The sequence below is a fragment of the Filicampus tigris genome, chromosome 2 (assembly GCF_054856515.1).
Source record: "Filicampus tigris isolate MCC_2025a chromosome 2, RoL_Ftig_1.0, whole genome shotgun sequence".
Taxonomy (NCBI): domain Eukaryota; kingdom Metazoa; phylum Chordata; class Actinopteri; order Syngnathiformes; family Syngnathidae; genus Filicampus; species Filicampus tigris.
Window position 1 is genome coordinate 18,346,978 of NC_141218.1, and position 12,252 is coordinate 18,359,229.

General features: G+C 41.3%; 1 protein-coding gene and 1 long non-coding RNA gene across 7 annotated transcripts in view; one reads left to right on the top strand and one right to left on the bottom strand.

Moving 5' to 3' along the window:
• The window catches only part of ccdc88b (coiled-coil and HOOK domain protein 88B), a 58,520-nt gene that overhangs the window by 27,183 nt on the left and 19,085 nt on the right, over positions 1-12,252 (top strand). For all 5 annotated transcript variants that reach the window (XM_086015556.1, XM_086015549.1, XM_086015561.1 and 2 more), the window contains 5 exons: positions 2,294-2,473; positions 7,675-8,015; positions 9,284-9,443; positions 10,104-10,466; positions 11,426-11,587. In XM_086015556.1, the coding sequence (XP_085871682.1) occupies positions 2,294-2,473; positions 7,675-8,015; positions 9,284-9,443; positions 10,104-10,466; positions 11,426-11,587 (1,206 nt within the window). The remainder of the gene's footprint in view (positions 1-2,293; positions 2,474-7,674; positions 8,016-9,283; positions 9,444-10,103; positions 10,467-11,425; positions 11,588-12,252) is intronic.
• LOC147151669 (uncharacterized) lies at positions 898-7,063 on the bottom strand. Of its 2 annotated transcripts, none has more exons than XR_015082299.1 (4): positions 6,832-7,063; positions 5,783-5,819; positions 2,262-2,389; positions 898-1,237 (listed from the first exon to the last, which is right to left on the bottom strand). It is a non-coding gene; the product is annotated as an uncharacterized LOC147151669 (long non-coding RNA). The 2 variants fall into 2 exon arrangements; XR_015082305.1 differs by having other exon boundaries at positions 5,779-5,819.

The following is a 12,252-nucleotide window of genomic DNA, read 5'->3' on the forward strand; positions in this document are numbered from 1 at the left end:
TTCTCTTATAAGGTATGCTATAAAAGTGCTATAAAAGATTCGTCTGCGTCATGTTGTCAGAATGAAATAAAAGCAAAGTTCATCAGGACATAACCTCTGTAAGTCACAATTCACCATACTGAGATAATATACTCTGAATATGAGGCTCTCATTACTCCATAGAGGTATCCTGGCGTAAAACACTCACTGATAATAGTATTTTCAACGAAAACTGAACAGACAACTCTGGCTTCAGCTGCAAGAGAAACCACTGTGAGTCCTGGTTATTTTAAGCTATCAGTGGGTAACTAACAAATGAATTTACTAATTGAAAACTATATTTGATCTATTATTACATATACTGTTGAACTAATTCTAATGACAGTACCAATCAAAACTGAACATTATTAATTTTTTAACATTATTAATTTGAAAGGCAGACTTTTTTTTTTTTTTCCAAGGCACGTGTAGGATCTCCATAGATTGTGCGGAATCCATGAATCCACCCACCATCCAAATTTTTGACTTGACTTTAAGGACAAAAGCTTAGCCAGGGATGGGCGAGGGTTAGCTGGCTTTTCTGGCTACCAACCGCCTTGCTGCTGGTACTTGGTTGAGACACAGAGATCGTATCGGCAAGGCCATATGTCTGCACTACTGTATGTTTGAGTATGAAGCGTTGTCAGTTTATTGATTTGTGTCACGTGCAGGTGCAACGCAACAAACACAAACCGATAGAGTGTTTGAATGATATATGTTTATACTTCTCATCTAACTACAATCAAAATATTTCGATCTATCCTAAGTTGGAACACAATCCAAAATGAAATCGTTTCAATCTTTTTTTTAAGTTAAAGATTAGAAAGTTGCATATAAATGTAATGAGTACAATGTAAGCTGAAAAATAAATCACTCCAGTAAAACCACAGGTTTGTATTTAAGTAAGGTAACAAATTATTTTTACTTTCTTACTCGACATCTCTTTTGCAAAGGTTGAAGTTTAAAAAAAAGTGAAAATAAATTAACGGAGTGTCACATTTCTTTGTCCATCTGCCGCTCCCAGGTGCACGGAAGATGGCAAACAGATGAACAATTCCATTTTGATTAAAACTGTGAACACATCCTGTATCGTCAGTGGCAGTGCTGGTTTGAATGGCACCCTGTGCAAGAACCGCCTTTGGCTACCCCAAATTTCTGTCATTGTTCCAGTGTGAAAAGTCTTTCCTGAATGGCCCATCTGGTTGCATCCACAACAGCACTGAAATATGGAGCATAAAAGAAACATTAAAAGGGATCATAAAAAACTATGCTAATAGGGTTAGCATTTTCTTTTCTTTTCTTTCTAAATTGCGCACCTGATGGTTTTGACCTTTTCCTCTCCACGTTTACAATAAGTATAACTTACATGAATTACCCAAGACCCTCTACCCTACATCTTTTCTACAGAGGATGACTCCACAAGTAGGTGTAAATTCCCCATAAACATGGCAACAATTGTCAAGTCATGCCATGCCATGCCACAATTAAAAAATCATTTCCTGTAGTGATTTATTTTATAATTTTAGTTCATCTTACCACTTCCCCTGCAGTGCTGCCCTGTGTGGCTGCACATTATGCACATGCCAGAAATCAACGCTGCTTTTTGGCACCTTTGTCCAGAGCCTCACCAAATGTAATGGGCTATTCTTTGACCAATATAACACTCCTCTACAAAGATTTGTGAAAATGTCTTTTGTATTTTTGACTTATCCTGCTATCCTGTATGTGTCTTATTATTGACTGCTTTAGAACGTTACATAGAAATTTACAAAAGGTGATTGACCGCCACTTTGGTCAATTCGACCCAACTTTTTGAGTTACATTGAAAACCAAAAAAGTTGACCCAAGTGTTGGTCGCTCCTTTTTGACCTAAGTAATTGGACTATTTGAAAAAACCCTACACGTAGGTGTTTAAGAATGTCGGTACTTTATGAAGCTAGGAACCTTTAGAAAACTTTCAAATTATATTTAGGAGCGCAGTATATTCTTATGATTGCTGCAGCTGCACCTGGGTTCAAAGAGGAAATTGAAAGTACTGTATGTATGAAAATGAATATAATGTGAATATAATGAGAAATATGCCGAAAAGTTAATACATGAACTGTTTGTGTTTTGTATGTATATATGTTTTATAACCGTATGTGTCCTACTGTTGACTGTTTTACTACAGCACATCAAAATGGTGGCCTAAGACTTTTTCATCGTACTGTTTACATGTGTACTGATGATGTCACATAACCTACCACGTTTCTCTCGTCTCACGTGCGTGTGCCAGGTTCTGCAGTCTGAGGCTGGGGCCATGGAGGAGGAGCTGTGCCGTCTGCGGAGTCAAGCCGAACTCCACAGCATGCAAACGAGTGTCATCGCCAGCCTGGAGGGGGAACGGGCGTCACTGGAGAGAGACAGGGACACACTACGCGGCACCGTGGATGCCCTCCGCGCCGCCCAGCGCAAGGTTGGAGATTATACAAGCACACGCACACACGCGCACATACACAATACAGTCGTGCCAGCAAACATCCCATTACCACGACATATATATATATTTTTTGGACTGTGACAAACTGACAACAGCACCAAAAGAAACCAGAGAGGAGAGTCGTTAAAGGCTTTTAAAGGCATGCTTTTCCAGAAAGGTTTAGTTGAAGCATTGACTTTGGAGCTTCCACTCTCTATATTTTATACTCCTGTGCCAAACAAATATTGTTTCATGTGTTAAAGGGTGCACTTATTTATGTGGTGACAAGAACATCCATACTCACAAAAGGTCACTGCACTGCTTATTACAAGCACTTTAGCTTGGATGTTCCACATATTCCCATTTCTTATGAAGGATGTGAAAAAGAAGACAAATTCTCCTCACCAAAAAAAAAAAAGTGATACAGAGCAACCGTTTGTGTGCTGTTTGCAGAAGAACTGTAAGTCATCAAAGGGACTGCAAGCTAAGGAAAAGAACAGTGCTTAGTCAGCATGAAGGAAATACCATAAAATGGATCCATGAATACCTTCAATTTAGGATGTTGCACCTTGGCTTTTTCCTCTAATACACAGCAGCGATAGAGAATACGTTGTATATTTGTTCAAGTTAGCTGCAATAACTATAATATTTATTTATTTTTTTGTCCAAGAAACCGTTTGATCAATGGACTTTGAGATCTTCAGCATCCACGTTTATTATTATGGGGCGGGGCTTGGGGGGTTGATATTTAAAATTGCGTTATAACGCAATGCTATTGCGTTTTATTGCAAAGCTTTTGCATTATAATGCAACAAGTTTTCATTTTTTATTGAGTTATTTCACAATAAAAAATCATTTTTGCAAAATAATGCAGTGTTACGTTCGGAGGAAACCAAAGACTTCCCACTTCAGGCCATAGCTTTATATTTACGGCAGTAGTGGCATAAGCATTAAAGACGGTTTAGAGAGATTTTTACGCTCTATAGATGTCCCAGACAAGGATATACTTCGCAAGCAAAGGAATAAGGTATGCACTACAGTTAGTTAACAAAACAAAATTGCTATTCACCTTTTTCCTCGTCAGTACATGTGTTGAACCACTAGAGGGCAGACTATGCATGTGAGTATGCCTGTGAGGGCAAACTATTCTTGGGAGTGTGATATCGCAGAAAAGAACGTTGGTCTTTCTTTTTAAAAGAACCCAACACAACACGTCAGTCGGTGCTTGACCCAGTTAGGGACGATTACAGGGATGTATGTAAACCCACTTCTGTCCATGCTTAGACTGTGCTTTTAAAAAAAAAAAATTCTCATCCTCCGTCCCCAAAATGCACCTGGGAATTTTGAACATGTTCAAAATTTCAGTGCAACAAGAAAAATCTGTAAAGCTGTTGGCGAACGCTTTGCGAACATTTGCGACATTATACAAACCCTGGCGAACTCTGACGTGAACACAAAATTCTCTACCTTTGAAAACACTGGTTAGCACGTCCGCCTCACAGTTCAGAGGTCGTGGGTTCGATCCCGGCTCCGGCCTCCCTGTGTGGAGTTTGCGTGTTCTCCCCGTGCCTGCGTGGGTTTTTTCCGGGTACTCTGGTTTCCTCCCACATTCCAAAAACATGCGTGGTAAGTTGATTGGACACTCTAAATTGCTCCTAAGTGTGATTGTGAGTGCGGATGTTTGTTTGTCTCTGTGTGCCCTGCGATTGGCTGGCAACCAATTCAGGGTGTCCCCCGCCTACTGCCCGAAGACAGCTGGGATCGGCTCCAGCCTGCCCGCGACCCTTGTGAGGACAAGCGGTATAGATAATGGATGGATGGATGAAAAACACTCGCAACTGTTCGCCGCTCAGTGGGACAAACGGCTTGATCTGAGACACTCAACTCATTGTTTAACATTGACAAACAGATCAGCACGCATATTTATGCAGTTCAGACATTTTAACAATTGACACTTGATTGTTGATTTTACAATAGATTAGCCAACAAATCAAAAGGTTCACACACTATGCTTATTATAAACCAATAGGGCATTGTCCAATCACTTCTATGAATAATAAAAAAACTATATATATACAGTATATATACAAACAACTACATTTAACCAAATTAGCACACGTAATACTCTTGCGCCTACAATACTTTTTCAGATCGCAATAATATGCAAAAAAAACAAGCGTGTCGCCTGCCGGCCAGCACCTGGTTCATCCTGCTATATGCTTGTCTTAAAGCTATGCAATTCTGTCCACACGGACCCTAACCTAAACTTTGTAACCTTCCGAGCCTTTGTACAATCGCAAGGACTCACCAAGTGGCATCTGCCATCGGAATAGTTGGAAAAAGCACTCCTGGTGCATCTGTGATATTCCAACCTGTCCACTCATTATGTCCGAGATGTGACTTCACTTGGACAGAATATTTGACTGATAAACTACTGCCGCTATGGTCCTGTCAGCTTGGCTGGGTAAACAAACACATGCGGAGATTAGTTGCGTGACCTCCGGAGCGCTATAACGAAAATGTCTTCTACATCGTGGTTGGCTGAAAATTGTCATAGTATATCGTACGGGTGTGTGATTGGTCCGCAGATGCCACAATGACATGATTGAGTGACAACTCAACAAATGACAGAGTAATGTGCAATTTCATGACATAGGCCCTCTCGAGTGCGCTTCATGAACTGCAGCAGCAAGTGAATGACAGAAATTTAAACAAGTGGCAGAATAATATGAAACTATTTGACTATACGCCTTCCGATAGGCCCTCTTTACGGCCGCGGCGCTGCACAGAACCGCCTGCGGGTTGGTCAACTCATGGCAAGAATGTAAAGTGGATGACAGAAAAATCAACAACTTTCTTTTTTGTTTTTTAATTCTCATAGCCCCTGACTTCCCTAGGTCCCTAGGCTCAACAAGCCCAGGTAAGCCTGTTGGTAAAGGTGGCCCTGGGCCTCGGTACCCATCTCTAACTATGAGCAAGTAAAACCTCAATGAAGAAAAAAATAAAAAACTGACACTATCCATCAAAGCTGAGCATCAATTTAGTTGTCAAGGCCTAATGTTTGATCCAGATGATGTATTATTACTACTACTACTAGAATTGTGCAGTGGAATCTCTCTAGTCTCTTGATAGAGCATGAGCTCGGTATTAACATGGCTGCAGTTCATATGTCTTGAGGTTGTGTTTCTCTTCTGACAAGCAAGGTGAGTAGCAAATACTGAAAATTAATGGTGACTCAAGCATATACGCTCTGTCCGCTTCAGCTGCAGGGAGATGAACATGAATGGGAATTTACAACTCACCAACCTCCTCTGTTGCTTCTTGTGTTGGATCACTCTTTTACCTGGAAACACAACAATGCATTTGGTTATTTGTGGTGATATGATACAGTCAACTGATATTCTCACAGTACTCCAATAGGACATTATTAAAAGAAGGCTAATCTGAGACTTCTGACCCAGAGTCAAAGTTTGTATAATGTTGGAGTCCATAAAGATATACTGACTGGCCGGTCGTGAAGAATTTTCAATGCCGCTCATTCCCTCAGCTGTGCAGCTTGCTTTTGTCTCCTGAGGCCTGGCTCGTATTTTCAGCATCACAGACAAGGTGTCATTAATGCTTTATTTGCTCTCATATTCATGTAACGCTAATGTTGTTCAGTTCATCTGTTATATGATGGCAAGCTATGTGTTTTTAGCTTGTGGTGCTGCTTTTATTTGTCATATAACTACTTTAGTCTCGTGATGTGACAACATAAGTAGATAATAAGCAATCAGTCCAAGCAAATGCCCAATAAAAAGCCAGGGCATTGAATCACTCTCCTACCCTAAAGGCCTTTTCACACTGCGCTTAGCAGGGCGTAGCACACTGTTGACTAATCCATCTATTGTTTGTCTGTTGTGCGGTAATGCGTAAGGTGGGAGTTGTGAGAGTGAGAGAAGGGAGAGGGTTGGCGGGGTGATTTCACAGTGGTTACGACTTACGGTCTGTCATCCATCAATCGGTTTATTTTTCAAGCCAAACCAAACTATAATCTTCTGTCGGTCAGTCCGTCATTAACCGCGCTTCCGTCAGTGAACATAAAAAATCTGCCAGTCCATCAATCGTCAGTCTGGGGAAAAAAAGGTCCCACAGATGAAACATCCATCCATACATTATGTGAACCGCTTTTATTAAAATGTTAAATGGAGTGCACTATGTACATCATAATGTGTCGGCTTGCTGCTCAAACACTTACATTACACTCACATACAATTGACATTTCACATAGCCTACACTTATTTGCCAACCTATTGAACTGTAAGTGGGAGCCTACTGCCACTTCAACTAAAGTTTCACTTTAAAGTTTTCCTTACCTTAACCAGAATCCCGTGTCACATTGTTGCCAAAGGTACAATCCTGGTGGATTAAAATGCTTCCTAGTCCTTGTGAAAACTGGAATAAAGTATCCAATACAACAAAGGAAGGTTTATTTTCCTCAAATTCAGCTTTTTTTGTTCTTCTTCTGTCTTTTAGCAGTTGGCAATCAAATTTTGATGCATTACTGCCACCTTCTGAAATGGAGTGTGGGGGGCTGCAAAATGCCGTTTCACAACCTCCTAACCCCATTCTTTCCAAAAATAAAAATAGAAATGTACAACTTAATTAAAAAAAAAACTTCTCTGTAAAATTGTCTCTGTATTCAAAGCTACTTTATTACTTCTAGTCACCCTGAGTAACTCATGATTCTCTTTTCGGTGCATACCGCCCCCTGCTGTAGACATACAGTCAATGCAGTTTGGGTAGCATTTCTGTCTCTCGTCAGCAAAACGGGCACCCGTCAACGATGGTCAGGTTAGGGATGATTACACAGAAGGACGACAATCCACTTCCGCTTAGTCCGTCGTTTTTTTTTAGGTTTCCCATCTATCGTCTAACGTCATCAAAACGGGCGTCCGCCAGTGACGAGTGGACGGGCTGGTCCGACACACACGCAGAATGCCCCGCTCTGGTTAATACTGTGTGTTTCTTTTTATAAAGTGTGATACTGTAAATACTGTTAATAGGCAACATGTAATTTTGTTTGCGTTTGTTGAGCTGCACAGATTAATGGCATTGTCATTCATTTGAAAGGGAAACATGATAGAAGACAGTCAGGCAGGTAGACATCAAAGCACCATTGTATATCCAATAATTATTACCGTGTTCTGTTTACTTAGAGCGAACAGTTAGCGCTGACCACTCAGACGCTCAAGGTTGAGTTGGAACGTCAGGGTCGAGCTTTGGAGACCTCTCGCCGCCGGGAGGAGGAGCTGGAGGCAGAGGTACGTGATGCCGGCCTGGAGGCTCAAACCACGGCCAGGGCCCGGGACCAGGCGCTGCTGGACGTGTCGCGCTTGGAGCAGGAGAAAGAGGCGTGCCAGTCGGAGCTGGATGGCCTGCGGAAGGAAGTGAGGCAGCGGGAAAGGGAGGTGGCCAGACTCAGACAGCAGCTGGAGAGCACCAATGTGGCGCTGGAACACAGCAACCAGCGAGTGAGAGCCTTGGATGCTGATCACAGGTACACGCGCACACGCACCCACACACATGTGCATACATACCCATACACCCCCACAAACACACACACACACACACACACACGCACGCACACCCCCACACACACACATCCACACGCACACGCACGCATACGCTCATAGGTGTGAACTGACCAATAAACAGTATTGATTTGTGAAAAAATTTAAAATTGGACATAGCAGGTTTTACTACACTTTTTTACGACACCAGTGACTGTTATTGACGTGATGTGCAAAACATCAGAGTTCTTTGGCCCATGAAGCATTTACATTATAAAGAGTACTTGTAATATTTGTTTGATTAATTTTCTTTTTTCCCCTAAAATTGCTTGAGTAAAATGTAATCATTCCTTTTTAATTCATTCAAAAAATGTTATTAAATTATTCATTTATTGAATACCGTAACTGGAAAGAATAAAATACACATATGTACTGCAATTATTAAATCAAACAAGTTGACATGAAACAGTTAACATTTTTTAGATTGTATTTGATAAATTATTCATAAATTAATTATAAGGAAATGAATACAAACAATCTAATAAAAAATGAAAATATTTTTGTAAAATCAAACATTTTACATACAGTTTGTTGTTTTGCCCCCTTAACGTTATGTATGAATGACCTGACCTAACTGTGAGTTTTGAGAATTGAATGTGGCATGGTAAATGGTAAATGGTCTGTCACTTGTATAGCGCTTTTCTACCTTTCATACTCAAAGTGCTTCACACTTTACCTCATCTACCTACTGATGATGCAGTATCAGGAGCAACTGGGGGTTCAGTATCTTGCTCAAGGATACTTCGATATGGTCACAATGGCCGGGGATCGAACCCACAACCTTCAGGTTGGGAAACGACCGCTCTACCACTGAGTCATGCCGCCCCCTAATTGTGGCCCTCGAGCACAAGAAATGTCCAATCTGTCATCTTTATAAGGTTTTTTATAAATTATTAAATTTGTTAATCACAATGAATTACTTGGTTAACATTTCTGATAGGAGCAATAAATTGAATAAATAAAATTAACCTACTTGCCATATAGAGGGCTTTCCTTCAGCTTCAGGTAGCAGCTCATTGTAAATAGATACTACAACCACAAAGTGAGAGAGTAGCAAACAATTTAAAATACTTTCAAAAGGGTGACATGAATGTAAAATTGGCTGGAACGGACATTCCTGTCAACTCTGACCGCATTCAATCTGCCAGTGACCTGATCACGGCACGTGTGCATTTACGTGTGTGTGTGCACGCAGGGGCGTGTGTCAGGAGCTGTCTGCGTCGAAGGAGCACTACACTCGCCTACAGGAGCTGGAGCGAGAGCTCGACACTCGATTAAGTAGCCTGGAGGAGAGTAAACAGCAGCTGGAGGAGCAGTACACAGGCGCACAGGCCAAGATTCAGTCACTGTTGCAGGTGTGTCTACATACAGTATGTATGTGTGTCTGTGTGTGTGTGTGTGTGTGTGTGTCTGCTATGGGAGAGGGGGTAGGTTCAGTATTACAGCGCAAAGCTACTAAGGCAAATACATAACCGACCATTGGCTCGGTCCCTTTTGGACCAGCGGCTGGGTTTAGCCATTTCGGTCAATTTGGGTTACTTTTAGCCCAGCAGTTTTAAAAGTGTAGAAACCTCTCAAAGTATGATTAATCCTCAAACAAGATTTCTCTACTCACACCGCTCTTGTATTGGATCTCATAAGGTAGTGCAGCCTAGCTACTGTATTAATATTGGCAAAAATGAAGAGAAGGAATTAGCCATATGTTAACATAAAAAATAAAATTCAAACATGGGAAAAAAAAAAGGAAATTGATTAGGATGGTGTTTTGATGACAAGCTATAAAAGAGTAAAAGTCATGGCATTACCATTTTTATCGTTCTGGAAAGTTCTGCTTGTTTGGCATTAGTTTGATTGATGTCTGCTGGTGAAAAACTGAGCTTAATTCATTTCATTTATGGCGAGGAAACGTTTGTAGCGGGTGCTTTCGGGAGGAGAGGTGTTTGAGTATGGAAGTCACAGCTCATAACTTTCTAGGTTTATGATGATGACGACTGTCTTTTTTTCGTTGTTGTCAGGATCTGTCCAACGAGCAGACTCGATCTCACACTCTTACTTCTGAAGTCCAGCTCCTCAGCCAGAAGCTCCAAAAAGCTGAAACTCAACTAAAAGTCGCAATGGACTCTCTCAACCAATCACGGGGCAGAGCAGAGCCGCCCGCCTGCCCTCTGAGTGAATGTGAGCCTCAATTTCAGTTGGGAAAGACGGATGAGGATTGTGCACCTCGTTCCTCAAGCCGAAGGCATGTTTGTCAGACGGACCAGCGGGAGGCATCGATGCCAGATCAAGACAAAGGTCACGACCTTTCTGTGTCCCCCCATGATGCCGCAGCAGAGACAGAGAGGCAGCTCACTCGCAGGTTGTTGGAGCTGGAAAAAGAGGTTTGTATTTGGGTTGCATTGGGCTTCGGATCTGATCTGCACGACGTCTGCTTTGTTTATGTGAGGGATAATGATCCATATTATGTGGAAACTCTTTTGCCAGAGGGCTTCTTGTCGACTCTCCACTCAACAATAGCGTCCACTTCCCGAGCGCAGCACTTTATTTTCAGTAGCTTTATCTCTCTTCATCACTTTCTATAATGTCACCTCAGCGACTCTTCATCTTTCTTATCTCCGCTGCTTCTCTTTTCCTTTTTGTACCCTCGCTGCCGTCGACACTTACTCTTACTAAAATATCACCAACATTGTTTGCACAGCCTCCAAGGTCAGGAATCTTGTTCATTTTATTTGCAGGATTGGAAGGCAGTGAGGCGGTTGTATCAATCATATGCGGACACCGGAATGATTAATGCTACAAGTTGTGGACAAAGTTGTAATACCTCAAGTATCAGCATCCGTCTTGAAGACTAGCAGACCATGCACATTTTCCCCCCAAAACAAAACATTCTAAAATAAAATCTTTAAGACGGTTCAAACACAAATTGCACTCGGGAAAATCTCCTGAGTATTTTGTGTAGTCCAGTTTAATATAGAAGCACCTGATTTGTTTTTCTAAATATGTTTTATTCATTTAAAACCTAACCAACTCAATTCTACATACGCCACTCACACTATAATTGGATTTTTGTGCAGCTCTATAAGTGCATAACTTTGAAACAGATGCAGACTGCGGGAATCATATTACGTAATGCATTCGCAATGCAAACTAACCTCGATTCCAGTTTTAAACACTCTGCAGGGTCATCTGCACATGTAGCGGAAGCTCAAATAATATATTTTTGTAGGTGTGCGGCAAGAAGACGGCACCGAGAAAAGACAATGTGTACATGCTGTAGGAGGATGAAACATTTACCGCCTGTGCTGTCTTTGTTTCCTCACTCTGATCACATCTACCTCAGAAGGCCGTGGCGCTTGCAGGACAGGAGGCTTTGTTGTCGCGTCTGTCTCAGTCCCAGGAGACGTGTGAGCACCTGAGGGAGCAGCTGGAGGCGCTACGCCGACACTCGCTCAGCCTGCAGGACTCGTGTTCCCGACTGCAGACGCTCAACACTCAGCTACAGGTGACAGAACACGCAGGGCAGAAGGGATGCCTCGTATTTCAGTCTCGTATTAGTCGGCGGTTCTCCAAGGTTATACTTTGGGAGATTCAATACAACTGCAAAAATGAAGAAATAACAATACTGTGTAGAGCCACTTGTTAAATTTAAAGACACACTTTTCAGATGTAGCAGGATTAGGAATGTATCAAGCACAAGGCCCCCAAAGCCCCCCCCCCCCAAAAAAAAAACACCAAAAAAAAAAAAAACGACTTTTGGCAGATGTTTGTGAATGTGGTTGGTTTGTTTTTGTAGAATGTTTGATTACAAGTTTAGGATTTTCACAATAAAGGTACAATACAAAGCAACAGTGCCATGCAAATGACAGCTTATAGTCTTGTTTTTAAATGTTTTCTAGTTTTTTCCCATAGTGTAAATCTGGACATGGTTCTCTACCTGAAAAGTATATTTTATATTATAGTAAACCACAGTTTGAACATTAACGTGCTTTGGACTAAAGGTAATGATTCAATGTCAATGTATTGCAAGTAAAAGTCAAATAAACAACTTACTGAAATGAAAGCTTAAGAATAAACATTTCTTTAAAAAATTAAAGGCATGTATTGTACTAAAAAGTTAAATACAACTAATCTGTACTTAGGCAGTGATTCTTTTACATACCACAAGAG